Genomic DNA, 13,858 nt, shown 5'->3' on the forward strand with positions numbered 1-13,858 from the left:
GATTATCAGATGATACTTCCACATGTGGACCAATTCTGGTGCACACACAGAAAATCTTCCAGCTGTCAGCCAAAACTGGAAGATAAAAGAATCTGCCCAGATGTGGAAGTATACGGGCCAGACTCGGACCACGAACCCAGGCATATGTTGGGCCAGAAGTTTAATCTTGCTATCTGAGATATAAGCTACGTGAAGGGATCACGGTTGTCATGTGGGGATACCATGACCTGGATGATAGACGTACATGAGGGGAGGATTTACTTCAGGACTGTTGTATTTTAGCTAGGTGTACCTCATAAACTGTTAGTTGAGTGTATATTTGTTTTTCCAACTACACAATAGTGCTTTAAACCTTTTATTAAATGTGCATACACCGCTTATAAAGGAGAAGTAACGTGTTGTTTGATCTGTTACTGTTACCAAATAGAGGAAAGAACTACTTAATTTACAGCACCTGGATTTAAGATGGTACTTTTCTAACAAGTTTAGCTCCAATACACAACCCTGAACTCTGACCTTGGTTGCCAAATCCGTGCCGTATCCCCCTTTGAGGATTCTAGGAAACGCCGAGTATTTTCTTTTTTTTTTTCTTTTATCTACTGTGTTTCAACTGGATAAGCTATGTCTTACACTACTGTGATAAATTAATACAGCCCACGCACTACATGATTGGGCAATAAAGGGGTAAAGTCGTTTGGTTAATAACTAAACCCGAACTGGCAACTTCAAGGCAGCAGCGTTTCCTGTTCTCTTGCTCTTTAGACTCGCTCGCCATTTTGACACAGTCGAGTGGACGGCGCGGTGAAGGTAGCAGCTAACTAGCAACGTAAGCAACAGCAAAGGGGACGGCTTGAGGAGAAAATTAAGGTGAGAATCTGACTGAATCTGAGTTAAATAACTGTCTTAACTCGCTGGTTTTTAAGTAAATAACCGTTGGTTTCGTTTATTCCGAGCAGTGAGTGATGTCTTTGTAGCTAACGGTAGGTAGCCGTAGCCGACCTCGAGGCGAGCTACAACCGTTACCGAGCCACAAGTCTTAACTGTGTTTTTCCAGTTTAAATAAAAGCCTGCTTTACCATTTAATATTAAACAGTTCAATCAAAATTATATTTGGCAAATGTTCAGTTTTCACCTCTTGAGTTTCTTCTTTTCAGCAATGCATAAATTTAACACAAATTTATCACGATGTGTCCTCAGGCTAAAATTAGGCCTAAGTGATGACTATTGTAGGGAGTACTCGGATCCATTACTGAAGTAAAAGTACAAAAAACACAAGCTCGAAATACGCCATTGTAGATAAAAGCCCTGCATTAAAATAAAAATGTTACTTAACAAAAAGTGTGTAGGCGTAATCACGATAATGTACTACGGCTGCAAGTAACAATTATTTTCTTAATCGATTAATCCTCTCGTCAAGAAAATGGCGATAAATGTGTGTTATTTCCAACAGATTCAAGGTGACCTCTTCAGATGACTTTTCTGGTCAAAAGTCAATAATCCAAATATTTTCGCTTTACTATCATGTGTGACAAAGAAAAGCAACTAATCGTCACATGTGAGCGGCTAGAAACAGCATGTGTTCGACATCTTCGCTTGAAAAATGACCTAAATGGTTGTTCAGTCGTCACAATAGTTGCTGAGTTATTTTCTGTGAAGTAAATGATTAATCAACTAATCATTGCAGCTGTAAAATGTACTTAAAGTATCAAAAGTTAAAATATTAAAGTCAGGAAATTTTGCTTAATGTCACTTAATACTGTTCTAGAGAGGTGGAATGAACTTAATGAACATTTTTGAGGTTGTAGATTGTGGTGTTGTATTACTGAATTAATATGCTGTCCACTCTTTTTACAACATTAAGGAAGGACAACGTTAGAAACTTACTAGTGTAATGTAAGAACCTCAAACTCCCACACAACCTCCAGAATCATCATAGATGATGAATTGAATTAACACTTCTTTGAAACAGGCCCATCAAAACCTGAACATTAAACCCTCACGAAGGTAGGATTTACTGCAGCCCTAATGCATTATGCTGCATTACTTTTAGCTAGGTGTACCTAATAAACTGGGCACTGAGCGTGTGAATATCGGGGGTATTAGTTTCAGCTTTGAGATCTTGGGGCCGTGGCAACGTTTGATTGTAAACAACTGTAATGGAACTGGTTTGACCAGAACCTGGGTATAATGTGGCTTTGATCCTGTTCAGGTATGCCAAGTTTCACTATAGCTTGTGTGTTTCACTCCAGACTTGACTTAATGTGGCACTAGTCAGACCTTTATTCACAAGTGCAGAAAAGCATTCACATAGGAAAAGGTAACATATGCACAGTTTTCAGGGAAGTGTTGAACAAGGTGGTAAGCCACCAGGAACATCTAATCATTAAATTAGTTGGTAAAAGACGGCTTAAACTGTAACCACAGTGTTTCCCACACAAAGACTTTACTTGGGCAGGCTGCCCAGGTATATTAACGGCTGCCAAAATATGTTTGGCAACCCATCATACTGTGATGTGCTTAAAATGAACTAAGGGCAAAGTGAAGTCATGATACTGACAAATATTAAACATTAAGCTGCTTCTACTCTCCAGCTGTTGAATGTTTAACAAATCTTGTGTTTTCCCATTTCAGCAGATAACAACATGAGTGGCTGTCGTGTCTTCATTGGCCGTTTGAGCCCACACGCCAGAGAGAGAGATGTGGAGAAGTTTTTCAAGGGATATGGACGGATTCGGGAGATCAACTTAAAGAATGGATTTGGCTTTGTGGTTAGTATCACAGACCACCTTTTTGTCAATCATGATCTCTGTTCCTGTCTTGTTTTTTTTGCCTCTACAATTACCATTTGTTTGCCCTTTTTTCAGGAATTTGATGACCACAGAGATGCAGATGATGCTGTGTATGAGTTGAATGGAAAAGAGTTGTGCAGTGAAAGGTAATAATCTGGTGTCTTTGTGTTCTGAGCACATTACTCTGGCAGTATTGTAACCAAAGAGAGGCGCAGCATTAGACTACCATCACAGCAAGGTTAGCTAATGCCGATGTTCACCATCCTCCAGTACACCCACCATTGGTTATTAATGTGGCAGAAACTGAATAAGAATCAGTTCCCTGCTTTATATTTATGGTTATTTCCCAAACACTTATTCTAGCTTTGGTGTAACTGTTAACTTCTTCTGCTCCCACTATGACTCAAAGGCTTCGTCATCTTACAAGGACAGAATCAAAGGAGCAGATCTGAAGTCAAAATGAATACTCCTATGCTGCTACTTTTTGTAGCTGTGAATTGTGTAGGAGTCCTAATAGTTTGCAGTATATTCTAATGAGAATTGATTTGCGCTGCAGATAAATACCAGTGTAGTCACTCAGTGGTCTGCTCAGAGTGGTTCTGAGTCACAGTGGCAGCAGACATGACTCAAAAGTTGCTCAAAATAAGAAGCAAACAAGTTTGACTTTATCGGAGCTGCAGTGATTAGTCAAGTGATGAAAAATCAAACAATACTATAGTAATTTTTTTTTTTTTTAAATACCAAACTTCCTGTTTCTAGCTTGTAAAATATGAGGATTTGATGCTTTTCTTTGTCACACATGATAGTGAACTGAATTTATTTGGATTTTGGTCAAACAAAACAAGACATTTGAAGACATCACCTTGGTCTATGGGAAAATATAACGGGCATTTCTCACTATTTACTGTCATTTTCTTACAGCCCATAACCACATATAACAAATTTAAGTGAAAATACATGATAGGAAATCAGTCAGGGTGTTGCTAACTGTTTGCAGATGTTGGAGTCAGGAGAAACTTGGAGGTTGTGAAAAATTTCATCATGCTGCACTAGTCAATCTGCTCACATTACACCAGTGATATGTTGCAGTTATTTTTGCAGCAGCCATTTTGCCTGTTAGGAGAAAAACATGTTTGATTTCTTTTCAAACAAGAGAAACACTCATGACGATCAGCTGACCCCTTTTAGACATCGAATCATTGACTGAATCTTTGGGTCGATTGACTATTTGTTTGATGATTTATCCAGATAGTTCTACTTAAATGCAGCACTTGCAACTATGAATCAGCCAACAATGCAGTAAAATCACCAGCATGTGTTTCATAGGAGACCTGGTAGTTGTTGCATTATTAACGGTCAGTTCCTCAGTTAAGGCATTTCTCTCTGTAGTCACCACCGATGATCTGTTTTCTGTAAAGTAAGAGAGTGTTGATGCATCTAATCATGTATTTTCACCTAAAAGCACAAAAACTTAATCCAAGGATTTATTTTAAGTCAGCTCACATAGGATAGTGAACGTGACTGTAAATCTAGCCAGAGCTTTTTTATCAATTATCAACCTACATTTCCTTCTTAGACACATTATTAATTTAATTTGTTACTCATCTTATTCATGTTTTATCTAATGAATTTCTCACTCTGTCTCGTTAAGGGTCACTATCGAGCACGCACGCTCCAGAAGAGGAAGAGGTGGTGGCCCTGGAATGGGACGTTTCAGCAGCAGCAGCAGCTATCGCCCATCTCGCAGCAGTGGATCCAGGTACATTAGTCTTTTAACTAGTTGCTTAAAGCTTCTGCTCATGTTTTGGTACAGTCACAGAGGAAAGACGGGTTCTTGTCAAATTTCCAGTAAAGTAAAACCAGTAGACTCAGTCAGTTGAAATCTTGTGTCATGAGGAAAGTGTGTTTAGTTCACTTTATCAAATGTCAGCATGGATACATTAAAAGTTAATTGAATGGAAACCGGAGTCACAGCTTTGCAAGCAAATGCAGTAGTAGGCAAAATATATTTGTGAGGAAATAAACATAATTAAATCTCTGGTTCTGATCATCATACATTCGACTTGAGTGAGCACAGTGAACCATGACGACTGGGCCAGGGTGTTTATGCAGGTACATGTGATGTACTAATATAAAACTAAGAATGACTTCAAAGCCTGACAAAAATATAATTACATGCGTGTGGCAGAAAACACATGCACAAAAAAATATTTGACTTTAATCTTTTAAGCAGGACTAACTGAGATAAAGTCAAAGCTGGTGGAAAATGAAAGCCTGTTGTTCTGCTGCTGCATCAAATTCAAATATTGACCCAGCTCTCAGGCTGGCAAAGTAAATACAACAGCAGTAAATTCAGGTGAATTGTACAGCCTGCATTCAACAGAGGGCTTCCCTGATTGATTTGGAAGCATCTGTCCACACCTGTTTACACAAAAAAGTTTCATTAAAGACCGTCCTTCTTTCTTCGTCTGCCTGTACAGGTATGGCCCTCCTGTGCGGACTGACCACAGGCTCATTGTCGAGAACCTCTCCTCACGGATTAGCTGGCAGGTAAAGGATCACTAAACTTTCTTATCAATCCCACAACACAAGCTCTTTCAAATTTCATAGTAATGATGTTTTTTAAGTGAAGCAGCATTCATTTGATCGGGCCGGGTCAATTTGTTTGTAGTCAGATTACAATAAAAAATGTACTCAACAGTTAATTGGCTAATTACAATAGAAAGCCCCCAGTTTTTTTGTTTACCTCCATCTACATAAGTTTTTCCACACAAAAGCACATGTTACTGCTGGTCATGGGAATTCTAACCAAAAACATTTAACTGATTTTTAACAGCTGCTCTGATATGGTTTCCTTTACATCAGAGGTGAATGCACAACCTCCACGGAGGTGTCAGAAGTGTGTAGCGCCCTCTCCTGGTTGTTTTTCTGAATAGTGTCCATTTGGTGCCTCTCCTTACACGCAGTTGCCGCCGGTCTAAAGTCTTGGCTGGGCCCCGTAGCGGGTGAAAGTGGTCTAGCGCAGGATACGGTAGCCTTAGGAGGTCCGTAGCCACAGTCTGGAGGTTCTGTGGGCTGGCATCCCCGACTGCTGTAACCCCCCTCAAATCCACGGTCCCTACACTCTCCCATTTGGGTCTTTTTCTGTTGCTGATGGAGCTGGGGGGGGGTGTTGAGTTGGGCGCACACCCCTCCTACTACTTGCTCTCTGGTGGTTCCTTACTTGTGGAGGCCGGATGCTGAGTCAAGGCCGAGGTCGTTTCTCAAGGGCTTAACACTGCATTGGTTCCCATTTGCTATTTGGACAAGTGGCTCTATGCTAATATCTTCCTGGGTATGGAGCGGTAAGTAGCATAAAACTCATGTGATTGGGTTTGTTCAGGGTCGGGTGGTAACGGGGTGTAGAGTTTGTAGGGTCTCAAATGGGAAGCGGGGGGGCAGTTTTACTTTGTAAAGATTTTACGTCTTTTGAGCCAAATCACTTTTACATGAACAAAAAGATCAGGTTTTTGTTCACTTACCCATAGTACTGTCGTCATCCATCCCCTTATAAATACATAGAGATAAATAAGTTTATCTCACACATGCAGACACAAAATTTAGCACTGACTTGTACAAAAATGTTTTAAGCTTTGACACATAAAAACTGCTGTTACCTGTCAGGCGTCTTACTCAGAAGTTGAATTTGGTTTTTGGTGAAGAGTTAAAAAAAAAAAAAAAAAAAAAAATACAATAAACGCGAATTCTTGGGGCCAAGTAATGGGACATAGAAATTGTTTTTAAGAAAAGGCAACACTTGTCCACGCTCACAAAGCATTTTCAGTGGCTCTTTTTGTTTACATGCCCTCCACTGAAATGGGAGCTTATCACAAAGTGACAAAAGACAGCATTAGATAACCCATGTTTCTGTGTGTGCTGGTTTCTTGCTGCCTGCTCATTTCTCTCCCTCCAGGTCAGAAAAAGGCTCTCACTGGCACCTCATGCTCTGTTCTGGTTTACTAATCCTGCTCTATGCTTTGAAACAGGACCTGAAAGACCTGATGAGAAAAGCAGGTGAAGTTACCTTTGTGGACGCTCACAGACCCAACAAAAATGAGGGGTGAGTTCTTCTTCTCATTGTCAAACTTCTCACTCTCTGTCTTTGTCTTCAGAGTTCGGTCCTAACGAATGTTTCTGCTTGAATACAGGGTGGTTGAGTTTGCATCTCGCAGTGACATGAAGAATGCCATCTCCAAGCTTGACGGGACGGAACTGAACGGACGCAAGCTGAAGATTTTCGAGGACAGCAGAAGGTGATTTGTCTTCACTATTTTTTGTTTTTTTTTATTGTGTAGCTTTAATTATGAGGAGGACTAAAGTGTTTGATCCTCTGATCTAGAAATCTGGTAGATGAGTGAACTCTTCACATGATGGTACAGTTTTAGGGAAATGCTGCTCTTTGCTTTCTAGCTGAAAGTTAAATGAGGAGACTTTAATACAGATGCACTAAATAGGAAGCTAGAGCCAGTAATTAGCTTTGCATTAAGACTGATAGTAGATGGGAACTGCTCGTCTGACTCTGTCCAAAGTTAAAAAACAAGTGCCAGCTGGTTTGTTTTCCCACCAGTGATTGAACCCGACACATCAGAGGCCAACATCATTTATGACAAAGGAGAAGATCTATGATTTATCAGAGAATTCAAGACTCTTATTTCTGCGTTAATATCCTGCTCACTACAGCTTGAAGATTTGTCATGTTATTGTTTCTTGTCTTGTGTAAAACTGCATAACACAGGACACACAGGACTAATGTTAAACATGGCTTCTCTCTCTCTTTCTCCCAACAGTCACAGCAAGAGCCGCTCCCGTTCCCGCAGCTACTCTCGCTCAAAGAGTCGTTCCCGCAGCCGCAACCGCTCCAGGAGCCGCTCCAGATCTCTCAGCCGCACCCCAGAGAAGAAGACATCCGGAGGGGGCAAGGCCGCAGCCAGATCCCCCTCCAGATCCAAGTCTCGCTCCAAGTCCCGCTCCAGGTCTCGGTCACGTTCACGTTCACCTGCTCCCGCTCAGAACAAACAGTCTCGCTCCCGTTCACGCTCTCGCTCTCGCTCTCGCTCCCGATCCCGTTCACGTTCCCGTTCCGCCTCTGCAGACAGCAAGCACTGAGTCCGATTCACACGTAGGCGGTAAAATAGACTGGTAGTTGTTCACCATAGGCCTGTATGGTGACACGTGGTTTTGTTTCTTAATGAAGGGGAGGGAATTGCCTTTTACATGGCTTCTTTTGAAATAAGATCTTCAGTTCTTAATGTGCCCACTTTTGGCTTCGATTTTTTTTCTTTTCTTTTTTTTTTTTGTTAGTTTGTGCTCTCGCAGGGAAAATATTTTTGTTTTCCCTGTTACTTAATGATTTATACATTTCCCTCTTTTAAAAGTCCCTTCATATTTTGATGAAATACTGAGTGAGAAAAATATTTTGATCGGTGATGATCACAACCTTGCAGCCTGTCGTCGCTGTCTGCCATGTTTTTGATTCCATCCACTCCTCTGTGCTTTGCCTGAGTGTTCAAGGTTAGCTGGGAATGGATTTTGATCTCTCCCCCCCCCCAAATGTTGATGGGTGTGTTTTTGTCTGTAATGCGAGCTCCTGGCATTGCCGTGAAACTGTGATTCTGCTTCTGATGAGGCACCAGAACAGGTGCCTCTATACATGCTGCATTCACTGCCCTGATATGTATGTGAACATAAAAATGCAAACATCCCAGTTGGTGATTTTTCAGCTTTCTTGTGTAATGATATTGGAATCTGGCACTAATTTAGACTTTTTTTAAACACTGCTGTATCAGGACCTTGTCTTGTGTTGGTGATTAATTTTCTTTGCTTTTACTTTATCTCCAGCCTTGGCTTGTGTGCTGTTGTGTCTATTTCAGCAGGAAGAAATACATTTATTGATTTGATACTAATAAAACTCACTGCATATTGTCATTTCATTTTTTATTAATGTCGACAAGGAGCGATTTAATTATTTTTTTTATATTTTGTGAATGCTGGGAGTCTCATTCTAAAAGTCTCTGCAGTTCAACTGAATAAAGCTTTCTCAAACTATTTAATCTATCAGCCAAAATCATTTCAGTGCTGCGATTACAGCACAAATGTTGCTAAACCCCAGGTACACACATAAAATTTGATGTATATACTATCAGTCTGTTTGAATAATACTAATCAATTTAAATGGGAAAATTGATTTTAACTTTAGTCAGACTCTCTAATCTGTTTCTGTTTCATAAAACAAAAGATTATTATATCTTTGGGGTGTAGAATTATTCTCTAATTATGTAGACAGTGTGGATGATGAGAGAATAGTTAAATGCTCAATGTGACACGAGTATGATGCAAGACTTAATCATTCATTGTAATTAAGACAAACACTACATTGTAGAATTACACCGGGTTGTTAAATAGACAATCATGTCTTCAGATTAAATACGTTTTAATATCCAGGACTGGTGGATGATCAACTGTATATTGTAAGAGATCTTGGTGCCACCTCACCTGGAGGAACTACTTTTAGAAGGCCAGTATAAGAAAGTACTGTGATTTTCTTCTTTGTCCAAAGTGAGGAATAAATCTGCTCTAGATTCAGTATGAAGTGATCCAAGGAAATCTAATGGGTGAACACACTTCAGATTCCTGTTAGGGAGATTTTTACTATATATGTGACTTTAAGGAACAGATTTATGTTATCTTGTTAATGCCAATATGTTTGAATAACTGTCAGTAAAGTAAAAAGTTAAGTTGTCCATTTGTTCATGAGGAGACGACTATAAATGTCACAAGAGAGGAGTGGCCATTGATAAAATAAGAGTGAAGCTGTCCATGGATTAATATGATAACAGCTTATCCATCAGCTCATACTAATCCTTAAGATGCACGCCATGCACTCTCTGAAAACCATGACGGTGAATGGAGTTCAACATGTTTGTTACGGAGCTTGTTCAACAACTTAGAGATTTAATTGTGTAAAATAGTGAACTACAGAACAAAGGATCATTGAGCAACATGTTCAGCTTCAACCACACTGATCACCACATGGTGGCAGTGCCTTCTTATTGTACAATAACAGTCAGCTGGACATTAGGGAGGATACCTGGCTGTTCATAATGAAAACAACTGATCAATGTTCAGTATCCAAATAAATATTAACTTACTCATTCACAATAAGAAAGTTGTTCCTCACATGGTTTGGTCTGTGACTTGTCAAAAGTACCTCAGCAGGGCAGGTGTGGGAACAGGTATGCGTTGTTCCAAGTGAATAATTGTCCCTTAATTATAATAAAGAAAACAAGCTCAGGTAACATCAAAACACTGAGGTGAAGTGGGTAATTAAAATGCAAACATCCAAATTAAAAAATAAAAATAAAGAGAGAAAGTCAAACTACTCCGCTTCTCCATTTGGGTGTTGTTCTAATATAAGCAGCACTGTCACGTGTAAAGGTGTAAAGGTGCTTCCGTTGGCATCAGTGGACTCTATATGCTTCAGGACTCTCTGCAGTATCAGTGTGGGAGTGGAACCGACCCGGCCCGAGTCCACGGATCCGCCCAAACCTGCACTGTCTGCACCTGCCAACGCAGTCAAGAGGCCTTTCAATGACGTTTTCCCAGGGAGAAAATATGAGGGGTGGTTAGTGCCACAAGATAAGCCAGCTGACTAAAACTGAAAGCTGTGTCATTCAGCTGCCATCTGCAGCAGGAAATTAGTGCCACCTTAAGAAATAAAAAAAATAAAAAATCTGATCTGTTTCTCATTGTAATAAACCAAATCTTACTGTGGTGAGATCATGTGAAGACAAACTGTGTGATGGTGTATGACAGATCATGTCCTTTCACTGCACCGTCAGCTCAAATATTCCAACCAAGAAAGGAAAAAGGAAAATTTTTCAGGCTACAAACATAAATATGTCAGCCTTGGTTCAAAGGTAATGAATGCAGCAGGGAAGAGAATCTGATTATTGATAAGCTGTGGTGAAACAGACGTTTTACAGTAACAAGGTTATTGTTAGCCAGATCTTATGTGTCAGCACTTTGTTTGAGCTGCAGAGATAAGCAACTTCTTTAAAAGATAAATACCCAGCAATGTCTTAAAAACCCATTTAACAATGACAACACAATGCAATCCTCTTTTGATTTTTTTTTCTTTATTTCTACAAGGCTGCTCTGAGCTCATGTTGGTGTCTTTAAATTACTATTTAATTAGATAATCATAACAAAATCCATACACAACAAAGAAAAGCCACAAATCTTCACATTTGAGAAGCTGAGATCAGAAAAACTGTTGTTAAATGACCTTACACATATTTATCTTTTAATAAAATTAAGATGCTAATGTTAATACACAAGACACACAAACTTTGGCACTGAGATTTTGAGTATAAAATGCATTTTTATTTATTATTAATGAGTAGTGCTTTTTTAAATGCAATATAATGCAATGAGGAAACCAAGCCAATTTTTAATCAATGTTTGTAAAAAACATGTTTGTGCCACTCCTCCTTGGACTCGTGTGGCACTAATCACCCCTCATACACTGGGAGCAGCGTGGTAGGCACAACAAGCTCAGCGGTCGGTCCGTTCACTCCAGCGCTGCTCCCACTGCAGAGTTCCTCCCTGGCACAGAGGACCACACCGACCGGCCCGGCTCAACACGGACGGAGAAATGAGCTCGTCCTCCGCCGTTCACATCACACTAACGTGAGCGTGTGACTGCTCTTCTTCACGGACACACACACACACACACACACACACACACACACACACACACACACACATACACATACACATACACATACACACACACACACGCACACACACACATATACAGAAGACCCGCACTGGTCTGCTGTTTACAAATCCCCAGCTCGGAGTCGGACAGTCCCACCCGCAGCCCGGACCATGGCGGAGAGAAGTGGCCGGCTGAGTTTCCCCGGCAGCGGGGCTCTCAACAGACCGGTGCCCATGAACCTATTTGCAACATGGGAGATAGACGGATCCTCCCCGAACTGCATCCCGAGGTGAGTCCCTGCAAGCATGACAAGCCATTGTCCTTTTAAACTTTAAAGCCTGTGTTTTGCAATGCGCTAGGCGTGCAGCCTGCACAGTCATTTGTCAGATTGCTAACGTTACAGCTGCACAGCGGCTTACCACCGGCTAGCTGTATCATCATGCCAGGTGGATGCCCATGCAGGCCCCGCAACGGGGTAATGCAATCATGCAGCCATCTGCTCTGTTCTGATGTTGTGGTAAATAGAAGATGTATGGCTTCAAGTTGGTGAGCACCATTTGGCAGGCAGCCACTAATACAGACAACTCAGAAACAAACAGTGCAGCCTTAAAACAGGCTGTAAATGTGTGTATTCTGCAGATAGATGTTGTGTTGAAGGCTCTGAATGCTCATAATCACCCACTCAGTTGTAATGATGGATAACCAGCTTTATGCCAGATCATTGTGCCAGGCTGCACCATGGAGACCATTTGGCTCCTGTGACCCCCAGAGACTCAGAGGATGAGTTCACACTGCAGGTGTTCAGTGTCAAATTCTGATTTAACTCTCTGGGGCAACATTTTATTGTTAAACAACGCATGGTGCACTCAGCTTTTCCCAGATCTTGTGACTGTATCACGCAGCCTTCATCAATGTCACGCAGATTTATTTGTTAACACGTGAGGTCAGAAGCTGACATGGCTGCAGCCAACAGTTATTTTCATTATGAATTTATCTATTGATAGTTTAGTCTTTAAAATGTTAGAGAATAATGGAAAATTCCCATCACAGCTTCCCAGAGCTCAAGGTGATGTTCTCAAATTTGCATTTTTTTAATCAGACGAACAGGCCGAAATCCAAAGATATTCATTCTACAATAATGTTAAACAGAGAAAAGCAGCAAATCTTCACATTTAAGAAGCTGCAGTCAGCTAAATGAATGGCTTCAATTATTAATCGACTATTAAAACAGTTGTACTTAAACTTTCTGTCAATCAACTAATTGATTATTTGACTTAGCATATCAGCTCTTTTAGGACTTCTTGTTGGTTGACAAGTCAAACATGGAAGTTTATTCCTCATCTTGAAGATAATACTTTTACAAAACATGACTGACTTGCATGACTGATGATGAACATTATCGAACACCTGGGGTCATACAGACGACTGAAGGACACATCCATAACCGAAACGGTGACTCTCTGGTTTCCAGCTTCTCGGATCTGAAGATTTGTTTGTTTTCTCGTCGTTCTGAGACAAAACGATGAATATCTTTTGTTTTGGACTGTTGGTCTGAAAGCGTTTGTGATTCAATCTTGGGAATTTGTGATTTGGCGTTTCATTATTTTCTCATAGTTTTCAGACCGAACAATGAATCAAGTAATCAAGACGATAACTGGCTGATTAACTGATCATGAAAATGATTGTGAGTCTCAGCTGTGGTTCATATCTCTGGGTTTATTGCACTGGTAAAATAGTCTGCAGCATTGTAAACTGGCCATTTAATCAAACCACATCCAAGTGTTTCATGTGACTGTTTAGCCTTTTTGGCATTCAGTCATCATTACAAGGTCACTTGCATTTTCTTATCAATTAATCTTCCTTTTTTATTTATTTATTTATTTAGGATTAATAAATTGATCGTGTTGTCCATAAAATGTCGGAAAAATCCCAGAGCCCAAGGTGGCCCCTTAAAATTCCTTGTTTTGTTCGACCAAAGGCCAAAGATCTTCAGTTGAGTGTCACATATGACAAAGAAAAACAAAAATCTTCACATTTAAGAAGCTGGAACTGGAGAATGTTTGGCATGTATGCTTGAATAATTACGGAGACAATCGGTTATCAAATAAGTTGCTAATTTTTAAAAGTTTATTTTCATTGATGGACCAACTGAATATTCAACCGATAGTACAGAGGACGGCACACTTCTGTTATAGTTGTTCATCCTTCCTGAAGTGCCATGTGGGGTCACAGCTGGTCACACTGCCGCAGATCAGACATATGATCTACGCTGAACCTCAGTGACCTTGCACCTACATGCGATGTTGGTTTA

At 40.4% G+C, this 13,858-nt stretch overlaps 2 protein-coding genes across 5 annotated transcripts in view; both read left to right on the forward strand.

Moving 5' to 3' along the window:
- Positions 1 to 720: 720 nt before the first annotated feature.
- srsf5a (serine and arginine rich splicing factor 5a) lies at positions 721 to 8,753 on the forward strand. Of its 2 annotated transcripts, none has more exons than XM_023421046.2 (8): positions 721 to 867; positions 2,632 to 2,768; positions 2,865 to 2,935; positions 4,441 to 4,548; positions 5,270 to 5,339; positions 6,815 to 6,888; positions 6,977 to 7,081; positions 7,616 to 8,753. In XM_023421046.2, exons 2-8 carry the CDS (start codon positions 2,643 to 2,645, stop codon positions 7,932 to 7,934), a joined length of 873 nt encoding a protein of 290 aa, XP_023276814.1. In that variant the 5' UTR covers positions 721 to 867; positions 2,632 to 2,642; the 3' UTR covers positions 7,935 to 8,753. The 2 variants fall into 2 exon arrangements, with proteins under 2 accessions (XP_023276814.1, XP_023276815.1); XM_023421047.2 differs by having other exon boundaries at positions 731 to 867; positions 2,635 to 2,768.
- A 2,616-nt stretch (positions 8,754 to 11,369) lies between these two features.
- pacs2 (phosphofurin acidic cluster sorting protein 2) overlaps positions 11,370 to 13,858 on the forward strand; it is a 62,294-nt gene continuing 59,805 nt past the window's right edge. For 2 of the 3 annotated variants that reach the window (XM_023421041.2, XM_023421042.2), the window contains exon 1: positions 11,370 to 11,836. In XM_023421041.2, the coding sequence (XP_023276809.1) occupies positions 11,718 to 11,836 (119 nt within the window). In that variant the 5' untranslated portion in view covers positions 11,370 to 11,717. The remainder of the gene's footprint in view (positions 11,837 to 13,858) is intronic. The other variant, XM_023421043.2, reaches the window with a different exon arrangement.

Source organism: Seriola lalandi, unplaced genomic scaffold (genome assembly GCF_002814215.2).
Source record: "Seriola lalandi dorsalis isolate HSWRI2012SDOR001 ecotype SW California unplaced genomic scaffold, Sedor1 jcf7180002054660, whole genome shotgun sequence".
Taxonomy (NCBI): Eukaryota; Metazoa; Chordata; class Actinopteri; order Carangiformes; family Carangidae; genus Seriola; species Seriola lalandi.

Coding starts and splice junctions, on each gene's coding strand:
- srsf5a (XM_023421046.2), top strand. CDS start 2,643: ATGAGTGGCTGTCGTGTCTTCATTGGCCGTTTGAGCCCACACGCCAGA. Junction 2,936..4,440: donor AAAGAGTTGTGCAGTGAAAG/GTAATAATCTGG, acceptor TGTCTCGTTAAG/GGTCACTATCGAGCACGCAC. Junction 4,549..5,269: donor TCTCGCAGCAGTGGATCCAG/GTACATTAGTCT, acceptor CTGCCTGTACAG/GTATGGCCCTCCTGTGCGGA.